This window comes from Patiria miniata, unplaced genomic scaffold (genome assembly GCF_015706575.1).
Source record: "Patiria miniata isolate m_02_andy unplaced genomic scaffold, ASM1570657v1 HiC_scaffold_23, whole genome shotgun sequence".
NCBI classification, from domain to species: domain Eukaryota; kingdom Metazoa; phylum Echinodermata; class Asteroidea; order Valvatida; family Asterinidae; genus Patiria; species Patiria miniata.
In genome coordinates this window covers 5,842,633-5,856,527 of record NW_024037062.1, presented here as the reverse complement: position 1 = coordinate 5,856,527, position 13,895 = coordinate 5,842,633, and the positions used below count along the sequence as shown (strand labels likewise).

The 13,895-nt window shown below is 43.7% G+C and overlaps 1 protein-coding gene across 1 annotated transcript; it reads left to right on the top strand.

The window, feature by feature from the left end:
- Nucleotides 1-7,080: 7,080 nt before the first annotated feature.
- On the top strand, nucleotides 7,081-13,639 carry LOC119731273 (NLR family CARD domain-containing protein 4-like). The gene is made up of 3 exons (XM_038204404.1): nucleotides 7,081-7,192; nucleotides 8,679-8,798; nucleotides 10,810-13,639. Exons 1-3 carry the CDS (start codon nucleotides 7,099-7,101, stop codon nucleotides 13,563-13,565), a joined length of 2,970 nt encoding a protein of 989 aa, XP_038060332.1. The 5' UTR covers nucleotides 7,081-7,098; the 3' UTR covers nucleotides 13,566-13,639.
- The last annotated feature ends 256 nt before the right edge of the window (nucleotides 13,640-13,895 follow it).

The window sequence follows — 13,895 nt, the reverse complement described above, 5'->3', positions numbered from 1 at the left end:
TCAGCAAGATGTCATTGGGAGATCTGTCCATGCCTACTGGGTGTGTCATCGTGCGACGGGTTTCACGTATTTCCGGAAGAACTGAATTGGTACTCCATTTTTTTTCTTATCAAGTAGTTTCCGGTGACATTGTTGATTCCATCAGAAGTGTATCCAAGAAGGCGCTTTTTAACAACACCTTCAAGTGTTACATGGTATCTACCCATCCCCCTCCCCCCGGACGCTTTTTGAATCTCCCTTGGCCTAGGGAACTTTCGCAATAGGAAACAGGAAAATTATCGATAAGTCAATTACACCCTTCGTGGTGTTTGGGCTGAACAAGACCTCGTTTAACTCGTTTAATCAGAAAGTCCTGATATGCATAAGATTGCCCAAAGACCTTAAAATTATCTTACCTTTGTTAGCGTACCCTTAGATTCAAGCTCAGTTAATCAAATTTTGTATTTAATTACCTGTGCATTAATAATATCGAAGCCTTTGACTTTTTGGTAAGAACAAATTAACCGATGTTGAGATAGAATTTTTTCAGTTTGGAACTAACTTTCAGGCAAAGACGAACTGGAAACGAAACCAAGTTTTAGCAACTGTCTTGTTGGTCACGTACCCGGCGCGCACCTCGCAAACATCGTGCCATGAATCGCGCGTGCTAGCCTGGTTCCCAGACCAAAATATTCTGACTATTCCTGACGAATCTGAGGTCAGGTAGCCTTCAACCTCGTCCCCAGTGCTTACTTTATTTCCAACCTCGTTTCCAATAGTAAACCCTGGATAGGAAACGTTCTTCCTGTATCCTGATTCGATACCTCAATTGGCTAGTAATGGATTATGATCGTGTACTTAGTGCTATTATTCACAACGTGCAGTACGTGTTTTCGCAATCATTCGTCCACGCCTTCTTGAAAATACTAATTTCCTTTCCAATTTGCTCATATTAATATGAAATATGATACTGCATGTTGTCTCGATAAGATCGTAACAGTTTGATTTCGAAAATCTTGTTTTCGTAACTCACGCCGTGGTCGCGCTGCTACGAATTGACTCTGTTTTCACCCCAGACACCGCATACAAAAACAAACGCTAATTTGCAACGCATATCCAGGCACCAGACTGTTCCTCATTTGCATACGTGTTCAAAAATCTTGCACATGCAAATGATCCAATACCAGGGTGAGAGGGCAGGTAGTGGTGGGCGCGTACTGCTCGACACCCTGGGGACGAGGTTGGGTAGCCTTCGGTTACATATTGTATTACAATTTACGTCACGTGACTAAAACGGGAGGAATTCCTTCTTTTTTCGAAAATGTCCGAAGTTTGCCGAATTCATTTCGTCGACAATCGCGGATAGCGCCCGAGTACTTCCGAGTATAATATAGGCTAGGTTTTATTAACTGCTAATTGCTTACTAAAAACTTTAAACATCGAGTTGATAACTAATATTCATTGCTTTTATTTAGAGAAAATTGAAATTCAACGACGATTTTGTACTCGGATCGTATACGAGGGGTGACATTTTTGCTGCTCCATGTACTGTTTTGAATTTGACGACCGTTACCGGCATTTTCCAAAACTCGGCCTGCTAACAGTGCTATTGGGGTGCCTAACTTTGAAGATTCCAGGTCAACATTAGTCAATGTTTCCTTACAGAAATATCAAACTGTATTAACATAACTGTATGATATTATGAAAAAAATTATCGAACATTAGAAGCTATTTGTGATAAAGCGAATTCGGAAACGAAGCTGAGTTTATTTTTAAAAGGGCCGTCAATGTCGTCATGTTTATTTTTAACCACGGCGGCTGCCTTACAATTTAGACGTGAGCGTCGGGAATAATTGTCAGGTCTGAGAACCAGGCTAGAATCGTGCCAGGTACGGTTTTCGCTCGTACCCACCTCCCTGCAAACAGGGCGCTGGGAAGGGCTGATGAGCTTTACAGAATCTTGTGAAGGAAGTGGGGATGGCATTCTGGGTAATTTATCATGACCTATGTATAAAGCATCTAGCTGCAGCTGTATAAGACCGCGGTTAGCCAATGTGCGCAAATGCTATCCGAAAACGTTCTCATTGAAATGCATGCATTTGACACCGGATGTGATTTCTTTTTCATTGCGGACCGTGTGGACAGATTTTGAGCGTCGCATAATGCATGCAATCATTGACCGTTCGTGAATGCGAAACGCGGAGCCTGAGCAAGTGACGGGAATTGCAAATTTACAACACAGAGGTTTATTTATTTATTTATTTATTTCATTTTCCGGGATATTACAAACAGTGAATTACAGACAAAACAGTTACATGTCAGTACAAATAATACTGAGAAGTAAACATAACAGAAAACATAACAGAAAACAACACCCAAAAAGCTCCCGCAGGATTACCCAAAAGGTACAGATTTTCCTACATTATTGCGCTTTTCAACAAAAAAGGGACATTTTTTTGAATGGGAATAAAAAAGTGTTGAATGGATCAGTCTTAAAATCAGCCGTTTAAAAACCCTTGCCGTGTACGTCGTGGCCGTGACGACTTGCCGGTCACAGGTCACGCAAAATCTATCCAATCAGAGCGTGAATTCATCAACCCTTCCCACAACCTCGTCCTCAGCGTGTCGAACAGTACGTGCCCATCACTACCTGCTCTCTCACCCTGGTATTAGTAAGCTGATATAGTAAGCCCTGGATAGGAAACTAAGTTCTTCCCATATCCTGATTCGATACCGCAATTTGCTAGTAATGGATTTATATCGTGTACTTGGTGTTGCTATTTCCAACGTGCATGACGTGTTTTCACAAATATTGTAATTAAAACGTCCACGCGCCTTCTTAAAAATACTCCTTCCCTTTCCTATTTGCTCACATTAATATGATTGGCAGATAACATTGTAACAGCTTTCTGGATTCTAGCTGTCCCACCACCTGAGCAGAGTCCCCAACCACCAGTCAAGCCTCTACCCATCAGAGGACTCAACTTGAAGTGGCCAGAGTGGCAATGTCTGAACCGGCTGCGGACCAGAATGGGGCGGTGCAGGGCCAACACGGCAAGATGGGGGTATACCGATAAAGAAGATACCCTCTGTGACTGCGGACAGATCCAAACGATGGATCATGTTCTGGAGTGCGGCGGAATAAACTGCATGGACGAGGACTGACCTGACCCTTGTCACTGAGACGGCCATCACAAGCATCCAGAGATGGAGGGACATTATATGATCTATGGAGGAGACACGAACGAACGATTTTAACTTCGAAAACAAGTGTGTTTTCGTAATAAACTCACGGCGCGACGAATTGAAGCTGTTTTTACCGTACCACAGACACCGCAAAAACAGGCGCCAGAATATACCTCATTTGCATACGTGTTCAACATTTTTGCACACGTGCCTGAGCTGGGTGAGAGAGCGGGGCCGTATCATATAAGTCCGACTTCTCGGGTCCGACCGGACGCCTCATAAGTCCGTCCATCTCATAAATCCGACAATGGACAAACGCTGTTTTGGACGTATGAGGCGTCGAACTTATGAGGCGTCGGACCTATAAGGCAGAATAAAGAAATTGTAAGCATCGAGGCGTCCGACTTACATGAGCGGACGTAAATTTCCGACCCGGCCCCGAGAGAGCAGGTAGTGGCGGGCGCGTACTGCTCGGCACCCTTTGGACGAGGTTGAGCTTTTGCCGATTCATATAGTCGGAATCTTTTGGTCTGGCAACCAGAATACCGCAGAGGCTACTACATAATTATTGTCGATGCCACTACACGTATCTGCGTGCGCGTTTCAAGTGTCACTGTCACTCAGGTTGGCCCAGTGCGGAAAAGTCATATTTTTTTCATCATTTTGGCAAAAACATGACATAATCCACCCATTTTTGTTGGGTGCATTATACGTAAGTATGTCAAGAATTAGTGCGGAGTTGAGGGGCAAACTGTGCAGTAACTGTGAGTAACTCCAGCTGACATGTCAGCTGGAGCATGGCTGGAGTTAGCCCCATAAATGTGGCGGTACAACTATAGAATGCAGGGCCACTTTACTCTACATCCGCGCCTCCGTACGGCTGCGTGGAGGCGTGGAACCGCAGTCGACCTACCTCCGAAAATCGATCGTGGAGTCGTGGAGCCGCAGAGAATTGCGCCCTCTATCGGTGCGTGTCTCTCCGACTCCGCAACTCCGCGCCTCCGCCACCAGTGTATAGTGCCCCGCGTCACGCAGAGAATTGCGCCCTCTATCGGTGCGTGTCTCTGCGACTCCGCGACTCCGCGCCTCCGCCACCAGTGTATAGTGCCCCGCGTCACGCAGAGAATTGCGCCCTCTATCGGTGCGCGTCTCTGCGACTCCGCGACTCCGCGCCTCCGCCACTAGCACTCCAGTGTATAGTGCCCCGCGATTCTGCGACTCCAAGACTCCGCGCCTCCGCCGCTCCAGACAGTGCCCCGTCGCCCTCCTCCCTTCCTAATTGGCCCGCCCATTTAAAGCGATTCTGCGACTCCAAGACTCCGCGCCTCCGCCGCTCCAGACAGTGCCCCGTCGCCCTCCTCCCTTCCTAATTTGCGCGCCCATTTAAAATGGATATGGATGCTTCGTTCTCAAAAAAATTCCGCCGAGAATTGCGCCCTCTATCGGCGCGAGTCTCTGCGACTCCGCGCCTCCGCCACTGCGGCCACTCCAGTGCCCCGCGTCTCCGCGATTCTGCGACTCCAAGACTCCGCGCCTCCGCCGCTCCAGACAGTGCCCCCAAAACATATACAAGCAGTGCAGTGCATTCCTTCGCTGTACTTAGCACTTTTTTGCAGGTTTGCATATCTATTACTCCTATTCCATCCACGCCTCCAGGCAAAATAAAAAACCTTGCTTCGGCGTGGCCCTGCATTCTATAGTTGCTCCAATGTGGCCTATTTACTGGACTGCCTCCGTAAACATAGGCCACACATCCACATGTACAAAAATCGTGTCGACGGAGCCAAATTTTGATTTTCACATTTAGGCTTAGTTTGTAGGTTTTTTTTGCTTTAGAAGCATACTCACCCTCTTTACAGGCTAATCAGAAAGTGCTGCCTTTTTCAGATGTCTAATTTTTGTGTAATTTCATGTTGAAATTTTGATACGCAAACGTGTAAAAATGAATCTGGAAATTTCACGAAAAATATACATCTGAAAAAGGCAGCACTTTCTGATTAGCCTATAAAGAGGGTGAGTATGCTTCTAAAGCAAAAAAAACCTACAAACTAAGCCTAAATGTGAAAATCAAAATTTGGCTCCGTCGACACGATTTTTGTACATGTGGATGTGTGGCCTATGTTTACGGAGGCAGTCCAGTAAATAGGCCACATTTATGGGGCTAGGCTGGAGTTAGTCAGTTACTCAAGCTAGGAAATGGCTGTGTTTTGATGGACATTTTTGTACTTAAGTTAAGTGAGTAACTTAGTGTTTTGTAAATTGTAGAACCATAACCATGATATTAATAACGGCGATCGTGTATAGGGCCCGGTTCCTAAAGGGAACAATACCCACTTTAAAATAATATTAGCCGACCAATTAATAGTTGGCGGCATTCTCAATAAACAGCTAGGGGGCCTATGTCATAGATAGAGGGCAGGGTTTTGAATTTTTGAGGGAAATTCGGGGGTAAATAAAAATGACGATGACAGCGCGGCGACAACACGCAACCCAAAAATAAAGATGGCGATCACCGCACAATGTTCTGTGAGCACGCACGGCGCGCTAAATCGCAAGGCACAAACCGCACAGGAAAATTGTGATTTCTACCTCAAGAAACTGTTCAAAATTGCAAAACGGGTGTCATTAGAATTGAGAAAACAATCTGCTTTTGATTGTAAAGGTGATTTTTGAGCAATAACAAACATTTTTGACTCTAATTTGATCAAAACAAAACAGGGGCCCTGTTACTGTGGTATATCATGTATATGGTATTTTTTAGTGGGGGCACAGGGGGCATCAGAATATCATGGGGGCACATATCGCAAACGTCCTATTGCAGTTTTTCCCTGTTGGGACCCATGATGCCTCGCTATATCCATTGACTAAGAGATTGTAAACAGCCTTTTCATGCTTTTGGCTACATATATACACTGTATGTACATGTAACTGAAAAAAATACAATTTACAAAAACCCGGGAGATTTTATCCGCACCGCCACCCCAGCAACCGTTCACACTACACCCATTTGGTAACTCCCGGGAGCACTATTTCCCGGGGATATGCAAATGGGGGCTCTGCGGATTTTTCCGTAGGGAAGGAGTTGATGACTTGGGACCGAGTTGACCTGGGACCGAGTTGTCTTGAGATTGAGGTGACTCGAACCGAGTTGGTTTGGGACAGAGTTTTTATTACATTTTTTGTGACATACATGTATTTATCGAATTTGTTATCTTGCTATGTAGTTTGTACCACAGATTTCTTTGATTTATTACGCATGAAAAAAAAATGAAAAGATGACACAGCTTTTCATTCATTATCATTGACAAACATACAGGACTTCGGTTAGTGGCCTGGTGATCCAAAGTACCATGGATGCACAATCTGAAGTAGCCTGCCAACGGACTGATGTCCCTACCACGATGCAACCATCTGAAGCAGCCTGGCAACGGACTGATGTCCCTACCACGTACGATGCAACAATCTGAAGCAGCCTACCAACGGACTGATGTCCCTACCACGATGCAACAATCTGAAGCAGCCTGGCAACGGACTGATGTCCCTACCACGATGCAACAATCTGAAGTAGCCTGCCAATGGACTGATGTCCCTACCACGATGCAACCATCTGAAGCAGCCTGGCAACGGACTGATGTCCCTACCACGATGCAACAATCTGAAGCAGCCTGGCAACGGACTGATGTCCCTACCACGATGCAACCATCTGAAGCAGCCTACCAACGGACTGATGTCCCTACCACGATGCAACCATCTGAAGCAGCCTACCAACGGACTGATGTCCCTACCACGATGCAACCATCTGAAGCAGCCTACCAACGGACTGATGTCCCTACCACGATGCAACAATCTGAAGTAGCCTGCCAATGGACTGATGTCCCTACCACGATGCAACCATCTGAAGCAGCCTGGCAACGGACTGATGTCCCTACCACGATGCAACAATCTGAAGCAGCCTGGCAACGGACTGATGTCCCTACCACGATGCAACAGGAGGCTCATGCCCCCTCAGCATGCTCAGCTACAACAGGTGAGTACGTTGTAGCAAGTTGTTTGGAGTTCAATCAATTTATAACCTTACTGGGGAGTGAAGGGGCATTTACCACCCTCCCCCTCCCCCATCTGACCCGAAGATTTGTTTAGTCATAGCCTAGTTTTTCATTAACTTCGTTTTCTATGAATGGTCAGATAAAAAAATATATAAACTTGTATCTTCTTTTAAAGACAATGTTTTTCTAGTACAGACGACAAGTAGAGTTGGAATCAAGTACACATCATTTTGTTCGGGCCGTTTTTATCCCCTGGCTGTAAGCTGGAGCGGGATATTGCAATAACGTATTCCTCCTGTGTGTATGTCTGGGTGTGTTCAGCACCCGATTTCATCAAACTTAAGATGCATCGCAGCGATGCGATGCGTTGTATCTCTACGATGCGTCGCAGCTGCGATGCGTCCTGCGATCCATTTCACAAAACATATCGTAAGTGCGACGCGTTGTATGTGTATTTTGTAGCACAACTCAGTGACTGTTTTATGTATTTAGTCAGCGTACAGTAAATAGTCGTCTTATATTCAACAAAGAGTCGTCGGATCTCAGCTCGAAATTTGTTAAAACGTAAAACAAAATGGCGGCCGTGCCATGCAATTTTGAAGGAAAACAATCTCTCTTTGGACTGTATAGCTACTTTGAAATTTCAACTCTAATATTCCGGTCTAATTCATAATTATTCAATGACTTTTCTATTTACAACTTTACACACATTGCCTCAGTATTATAATCTCGTTAATGTAATGTTTATGGCATAAAACTGGCTTAGAAATGACTCTTTTCATTTTGCGATGACCACTAGACACGTCGTAACTTGCGACGTGTTTTAGGCCGTTGTCAAGGAACTTACGACGCGTTCAACACGCGTTCAGGCATACAAAGTGTGGACGAAAAATGCCAGTGAACAAAAGAGAACAATATCGTCCACGATTCCCAGCATACATGTACATCCGCGATTTGGGTCGCATACAAAACATATGGCCGTCTTTCAAAAAAGTTAGGGTACAAACAAAAGATGGACAATAGGATGTCCACAATCGACGGTGTGAGTACGACTGTACATGTATGTCTATGTGTCTGTGTGTTGTGTTTTGGTTAGGTTAACTCTTGTCCTGTCAGCACGATAACTTGAGAAACAATTTACTTGAAAGTCCTTCGTTTGTGGTTTGTTCTTGATAGTCCAAAGAAGCCTATTGCTTTGGGGCCAACAGGTCAAAGGTCAAGTTCACTATTGCTTAAACAAAAGGAATCTTATCAACGCGATAACTTTTGGGGCAGACAGGTCAAAGGTCAAGGTCACTTTTGCTAAAACAATAGAAATCTTCCATTTTGGTTAGGGACAATGACAAGTTTCGTAGCTAACTGACTTTATAAAGACTGCCAGCAAGCCACTGGGGTTGCGTACATGTACATGTAAGTGTCACTTGCAGCATTTTTAAAGGACATTTGACTGTTTGCTTCTTATTGTAGATTTCCCTCCACGAACTGGAACCATCGGAAACATCGGAGCAGTCGGCGGTAGCAACAACCCTACCATTTCTGGTTTGAGTGGAGTAAATGTCACTTACAACTTCCTGTTGGAGGAACCAGGTAAATATAATCTTGTTTAAGATGATTTTTTTACTATACCTCATATATATTCATCAGGCAACCATGGCATTTCATTGGTCCATTCCAGTAACTCAACCGTGTGAATTTTTTACTATTTCCCTGCGTCTTCATACACACGCATGATGCACACAAAAAACAGGGAGGTACTATCACACACCTGGGTCGCAGCCTTAGATTTGTTCCAGTACTGTGCTATCTTTTACCAATGTTGCATGAGCTTTACATTATACGTGCGTACCCTGGAGATCACCAGTGAGGACAGTTGAGCCAGTCTATTACGGCATACATCAAAATGGCGTCTGGTGGTGATCGCTTTGCGATTTTAATCGAGGAAGAACTTGGTGAAATTTTGGACAATAATAATAAATCCAGTGTTTCGTGAAAATGTTAAAGCTGTTAAGTGACACTACATTATTCTTTCCATTCTGTTTGTCTTAACTTAAAATAAGGTTTCAGTTTATCCAAATAAACATGGTGGAATGGACCAATGAAATATGGCAGCTGCCTAATGAATATTAATGAGGTATAGTAAAACAAATACAACATGTGTTTGCAGAGAAATAGTGAAAACAAACGATCCATCAGTGTTGGATGATTATCTCCTCGGGGTCATTAGTTGTCACTATTTCCCCACAACCCACGTTGTATTTGTATAATATCCAATCAGTTGTAAATGTAATATTTTTTGTGTTCGGAGGTAGGGGAGGGGAGATGCTACGTAACTTGGACACAAAAGACTGATTGTCGGTTCCGCGAGCTAGAGAACCACCAATTTTATTTCGTACAACTATAAGCCAGTTCGATATGTGGTGGACACAATAGAAGGGCGCTATTTATAGTGGCTATATGTACCCACGACAAATAGCGCTAGCTTTGGGGACCTCATCTGAAAGGGGCTGCATTGCACAATAATTTGCATTGATGCATGAATGAATGGAATAATGGGCTGTTTGGAAAAAAAATTGAATCATGGTTGGTAACCGTTTTTTTACGGGTTCGTTCAATGCGATCGACTTCAACTTGTCTCCAATCTTAATTGAAGGAACCTGATATGACTTATTTGGAGTGAAGTGATCACCACAAGAAGATTATTGCTGTTAACTTAGTCCATCTTTGGATAACGATGTCCAATTATCTGTTTTGTAAACCTGCAGTTACCATTTGTTTTGTCTGAATCTATTTTTGTTGGTGTAACAATATTAAATGTTCTATATGACATCGTATGAGGCGAAACTTGACAAGTTTGTGCATAGTATAGGGCTAGATGTTGTTATGGTTTGATGCGCGATAACCCGCGGCCGCGATAACCCGCCACCGCGAGAGGGCGCTATCACAACTAACCAATATCGCCCACGGACTTGTCAGAACAACATCTAGGGAAACTGCTGAAATCTGCCCCCGAAAAATGGGGGAAACTAGTGCGCATGCGCGACTTCTGCAGGCAATTACGGTCCATTAAGTTCTACACAAGCTACACATAACAGAAGAGATGAACAGTGAAGTTGCACAAAGGTCTTGCTGCATCTCTTATTTTTTTACTGGAAGAAATTTGAGAGTTTGCTTCGGAACTACTATAAATCTTTTGAATTGCGCGCTGCATATTTTAGGCCGAACAGGTGCGCGCGCATCACACAACCAATACGAGTTTTCCTAGATGTTGTTGTGACAAGTCCATGGGCAATATTGGTTGGTCGTGATAGCGCCCTCTCGCGGTGGTGGGTTATCGCGACCGCTGGTTATCGCGTATCAAACCATAACAACATCTAGCTCTAGACTAGTTTGTGCCTAAAGCTTAGTACAAAATCCTGAACATTTATTTGTTTCCCTCTTTGGAAAATTTATTTTGTGCAATGCATTACTAATTCACCGGAAATCCCAAGTCATAATTTCTTTGATATGTTTTCTAAGTCGTGTATGAAAGATAATTCAATCCATTTCATAAACATTGTTTTATTGAAGCAATAAATTTTGTTTGTTTTGATCTGATTAGGAGTGCCTTCACCTTCACCTCCGCATAGTCAGAGACCAGACCAAGATCCAAGGTTGACGGATTCTTACCAAGAAGCTGGTAAAAAGACTAGGGATGTTTTGAAGGGAGTTTATAAAACAACCCTTAGTTCGGTTAACTTGTTGCCTGGTGTTGATAATGATGTAATGGACATAGCTGGTATTTACACTAAAGTACAATTAGAAACACAGGATGGGGAAGCACTTGACACTTGCCAGAGAGGGGAAATCGTAAGCACAACGGAATATTCCAGCATATTCAGATTAAGGACAGGTAGATATGGGAAACTGATCAACCGCCTCATTTTCTTTGGCATGGGAATTGTCGAGAAGTCAACCATTTTTGATAAGATTGCATATGACTGGGCTGATGAGTCAAGCGAAATCCTGAAGAGATTCAAGCTTGTCTTTCTTTTAAAGATGTGTGCCCTGTCGCAAGAATCTGATCTTGTTGATTCCATTTTCGATCAACTTCTTGGCGAAAAGTCAGGAATAGAAAGGGATGAACTTGATAAATTCATCCTGGCCAACCCAAATGAGGTCTTGATTCTTGTGGATGGTTTTGATGAAATGAAACCCAAAAAACTCAATGCAGCCTCATTTGGTTCAATCCTAAAATCACTCAATAGAAGAGTGTACAAGGAATGTCTCATATGCATCTCCACCCGCCCTTCTCATCTTCAGACACTGACGTCATTAATACTTGTCCAAGATCCTTGCACGCATGTAGAGGTTCTGGGGCTTACTGAAGAGGATTTTAATGACTTCGTTCAGAAATTCTTCGAAAGAGATCCTGATATTGGCAAAGCACTACTCCAAGCCATCGGAAAGTCGAACACACTGCGTTATTTTGCTAAGACGCCTGTGTTGCTCTTTCTCATGTGTTTGTTGTGGAGGGAGAGTAAACAACTCCCAAAAACAACTTCATGCCTCTTCACTGAGGCAATTGATCACATGTTCACAAGAAAACATCTCTCTGGACACTACGCATCAAAAACAGTGATTGCCATAGGACAAATTGCACTGCGTAGACTCACAAGTGCTAACCAGAAATTCTCATTTCAAGAAGATGAGTTTGAACCGAAGGTGCTGGAGCTGGCACTAAAAGCGGGCATCCTGACCCAACAGAGAGTTATCAAAAACAGCAAATCCATTAACATCATACAATTCATGCACAAGACTGTGCAGGAATACTGTGCAGCGAAGTACTTGCAGAGTCTGAACCTTTCATCAACCCTCGGATTGTTTACGCGTGTGAAGAACAAATTGAAATATCAGAGGATTTTGAGTCAATTGTGCTCAACATTTGAGGGAGTTGTTTCGAATGAGTTTCTCTTTCGTTTTTGTTGTGGTGACAATGAGAAGTGCATGACAGACATCGTAAACTTGCTTGATCGTAAGTTCAATAAAGATAAGCCCAGGTACCAGTCAAGTGTTATACAAGCGGTTAGTCGCAGTTGCTTTCTTGAAAGCCAGTCAGCAAAGGTCCCACTCAGTCTCACCAGCGACTCACTCATCCCATCAACTATCGAGGTGTGTAAAAATGATGATTTCCAACGTCTCATGTACCTTCTTGAAATCACCTTCAGGTCAGACAGCTGCATGACACAGCTTGCATGTGTTACAGCTATTTCTATTTCTACTTTTGCAGCTAATTCTATTTCTCTTGTGTCTTCGGTCAGTGATCTAGCATTCGCCCTGGGTAACATGGAAAACCTCAGGAGTCTGAGGCTGTACAGATGTTACTTAGGGAAGGGTGGTCTTGGGAAGATACTGTCATCGCTGAAAGGCAACCAACACTTGACTGATCTGTATATAAATGCCTATTCAGAAAGTGCCGCAGAATGGGCCCCTCATATCAAACACTTGACAAGCCTCAACAGACTTGAGTTGGCTTGCCATGCACTGGGTTGGGACAGCATTGAACACATTGCCTCTGCTGTAGCCAACATGCCCAAGCTGACTGACCTCAGCCTTGCTGGCAACCGCACACTGGGTGGAACAGTTGATTTGTGGACCAAGGAATTGCTGAAAATGAGGCACTTAAACAGGCTGGACCTGAGTGATTGCTATTTTTCAAGTTCAGACATCGAACACATTGCCGCGACTGTAGCTGACATGCCAATTCTGACTGACCTGATCCTTGCTGACAACTATATTTGCGTGGAAGGATTGGCTGAGTTGTGGGCCAAGGTCTTGCCGAAAATGACACACATAAATAGGCTGGACCTAAGCGATATGGTTTTGAACCCTACAGACATTGAGCACATTGCCTCGGGTGTGGGTGACATGCCTGGACTGACTGACTTGATCCTGGCAGGCAACTGCCTATTTGGTGGATCGGCTGAGCTTTGGGCCAAGGAATTTCCGAAAATGACACAATTAAGTAAGCTAGATCTGAAAAGTTGCTCTTGGTTACCAACAGACATTGAACACATTGCCTCGGCTGTACATGACATGCCCAGACTGACTGACTTGATCCTTGATAACAGCAAAGCATTAGGGGCATCGGCTAAGTTGTGGGCCAAGGAATTGCCAAAAATGAGGCACTTAAGTAGGCTGTACTTGAGCAATTGCAACTTGACACCGTCAGACATTAGACGTGTCACCTCGGCGGTAGGTGACATGCCAAGCCTGACTGACTTGTACCTTGCTGGCAACCCGGGATTGGGTGGATTGGACAAGTTACAGTCCTGCTTCCCATCGCTAAGGGTTCACGTGGAAACTCACTTGCCTTGAATAACTACTCATAGCAAAATCCAAAATGTTAACATTCTCAATCAAAGGGAGCATTTATTTTACAAGACGATATTTTACAAGACGATATTAAAAAGCTTATTAAAAAGACGATATTAAAAAACTAAAGTTTAGGCGAAGATTTTGTGAAAACTGGGATATGTTGATCTTGACTAAATTTGCCATAAAACAGTATTTTTTCCCCAGCCACAATAACGGTTTTGAGTTTTCGGGTTTTTTCGACAAAATGTCAATCAGGTGTCCTTGAAAAGAATAATAATTAACACTTTGAAGTACAAGTACACGTACTTGGAGACAGGTACTTGTACTCTT

What these genes read in the sequence shown, in the direction of transcription:
- LOC119731273 (XM_038204404.1), top strand. Translation starts at nt 7,099, where the DNA reads ATGCAACAATCTGAAGCAGCCTGGCAACGGACTGATGTCCCTACCACG. An exon ending in AGCATGCTCAGCTACAACAG is followed by an intron (nt 7,193 to 8,678) that starts GTGAGTACGTTG and finishes TTCTTATTGTAG; the next exon opens with ATTTCCCTCCACGAACTGGA. An exon ending in CTTCCTGTTGGAGGAACCAG is followed by an intron (nt 8,799 to 10,809) that starts GTAAATATAATC and finishes TGATCTGATTAG; the next exon opens with GAGTGCCTTCACCTTCACCT.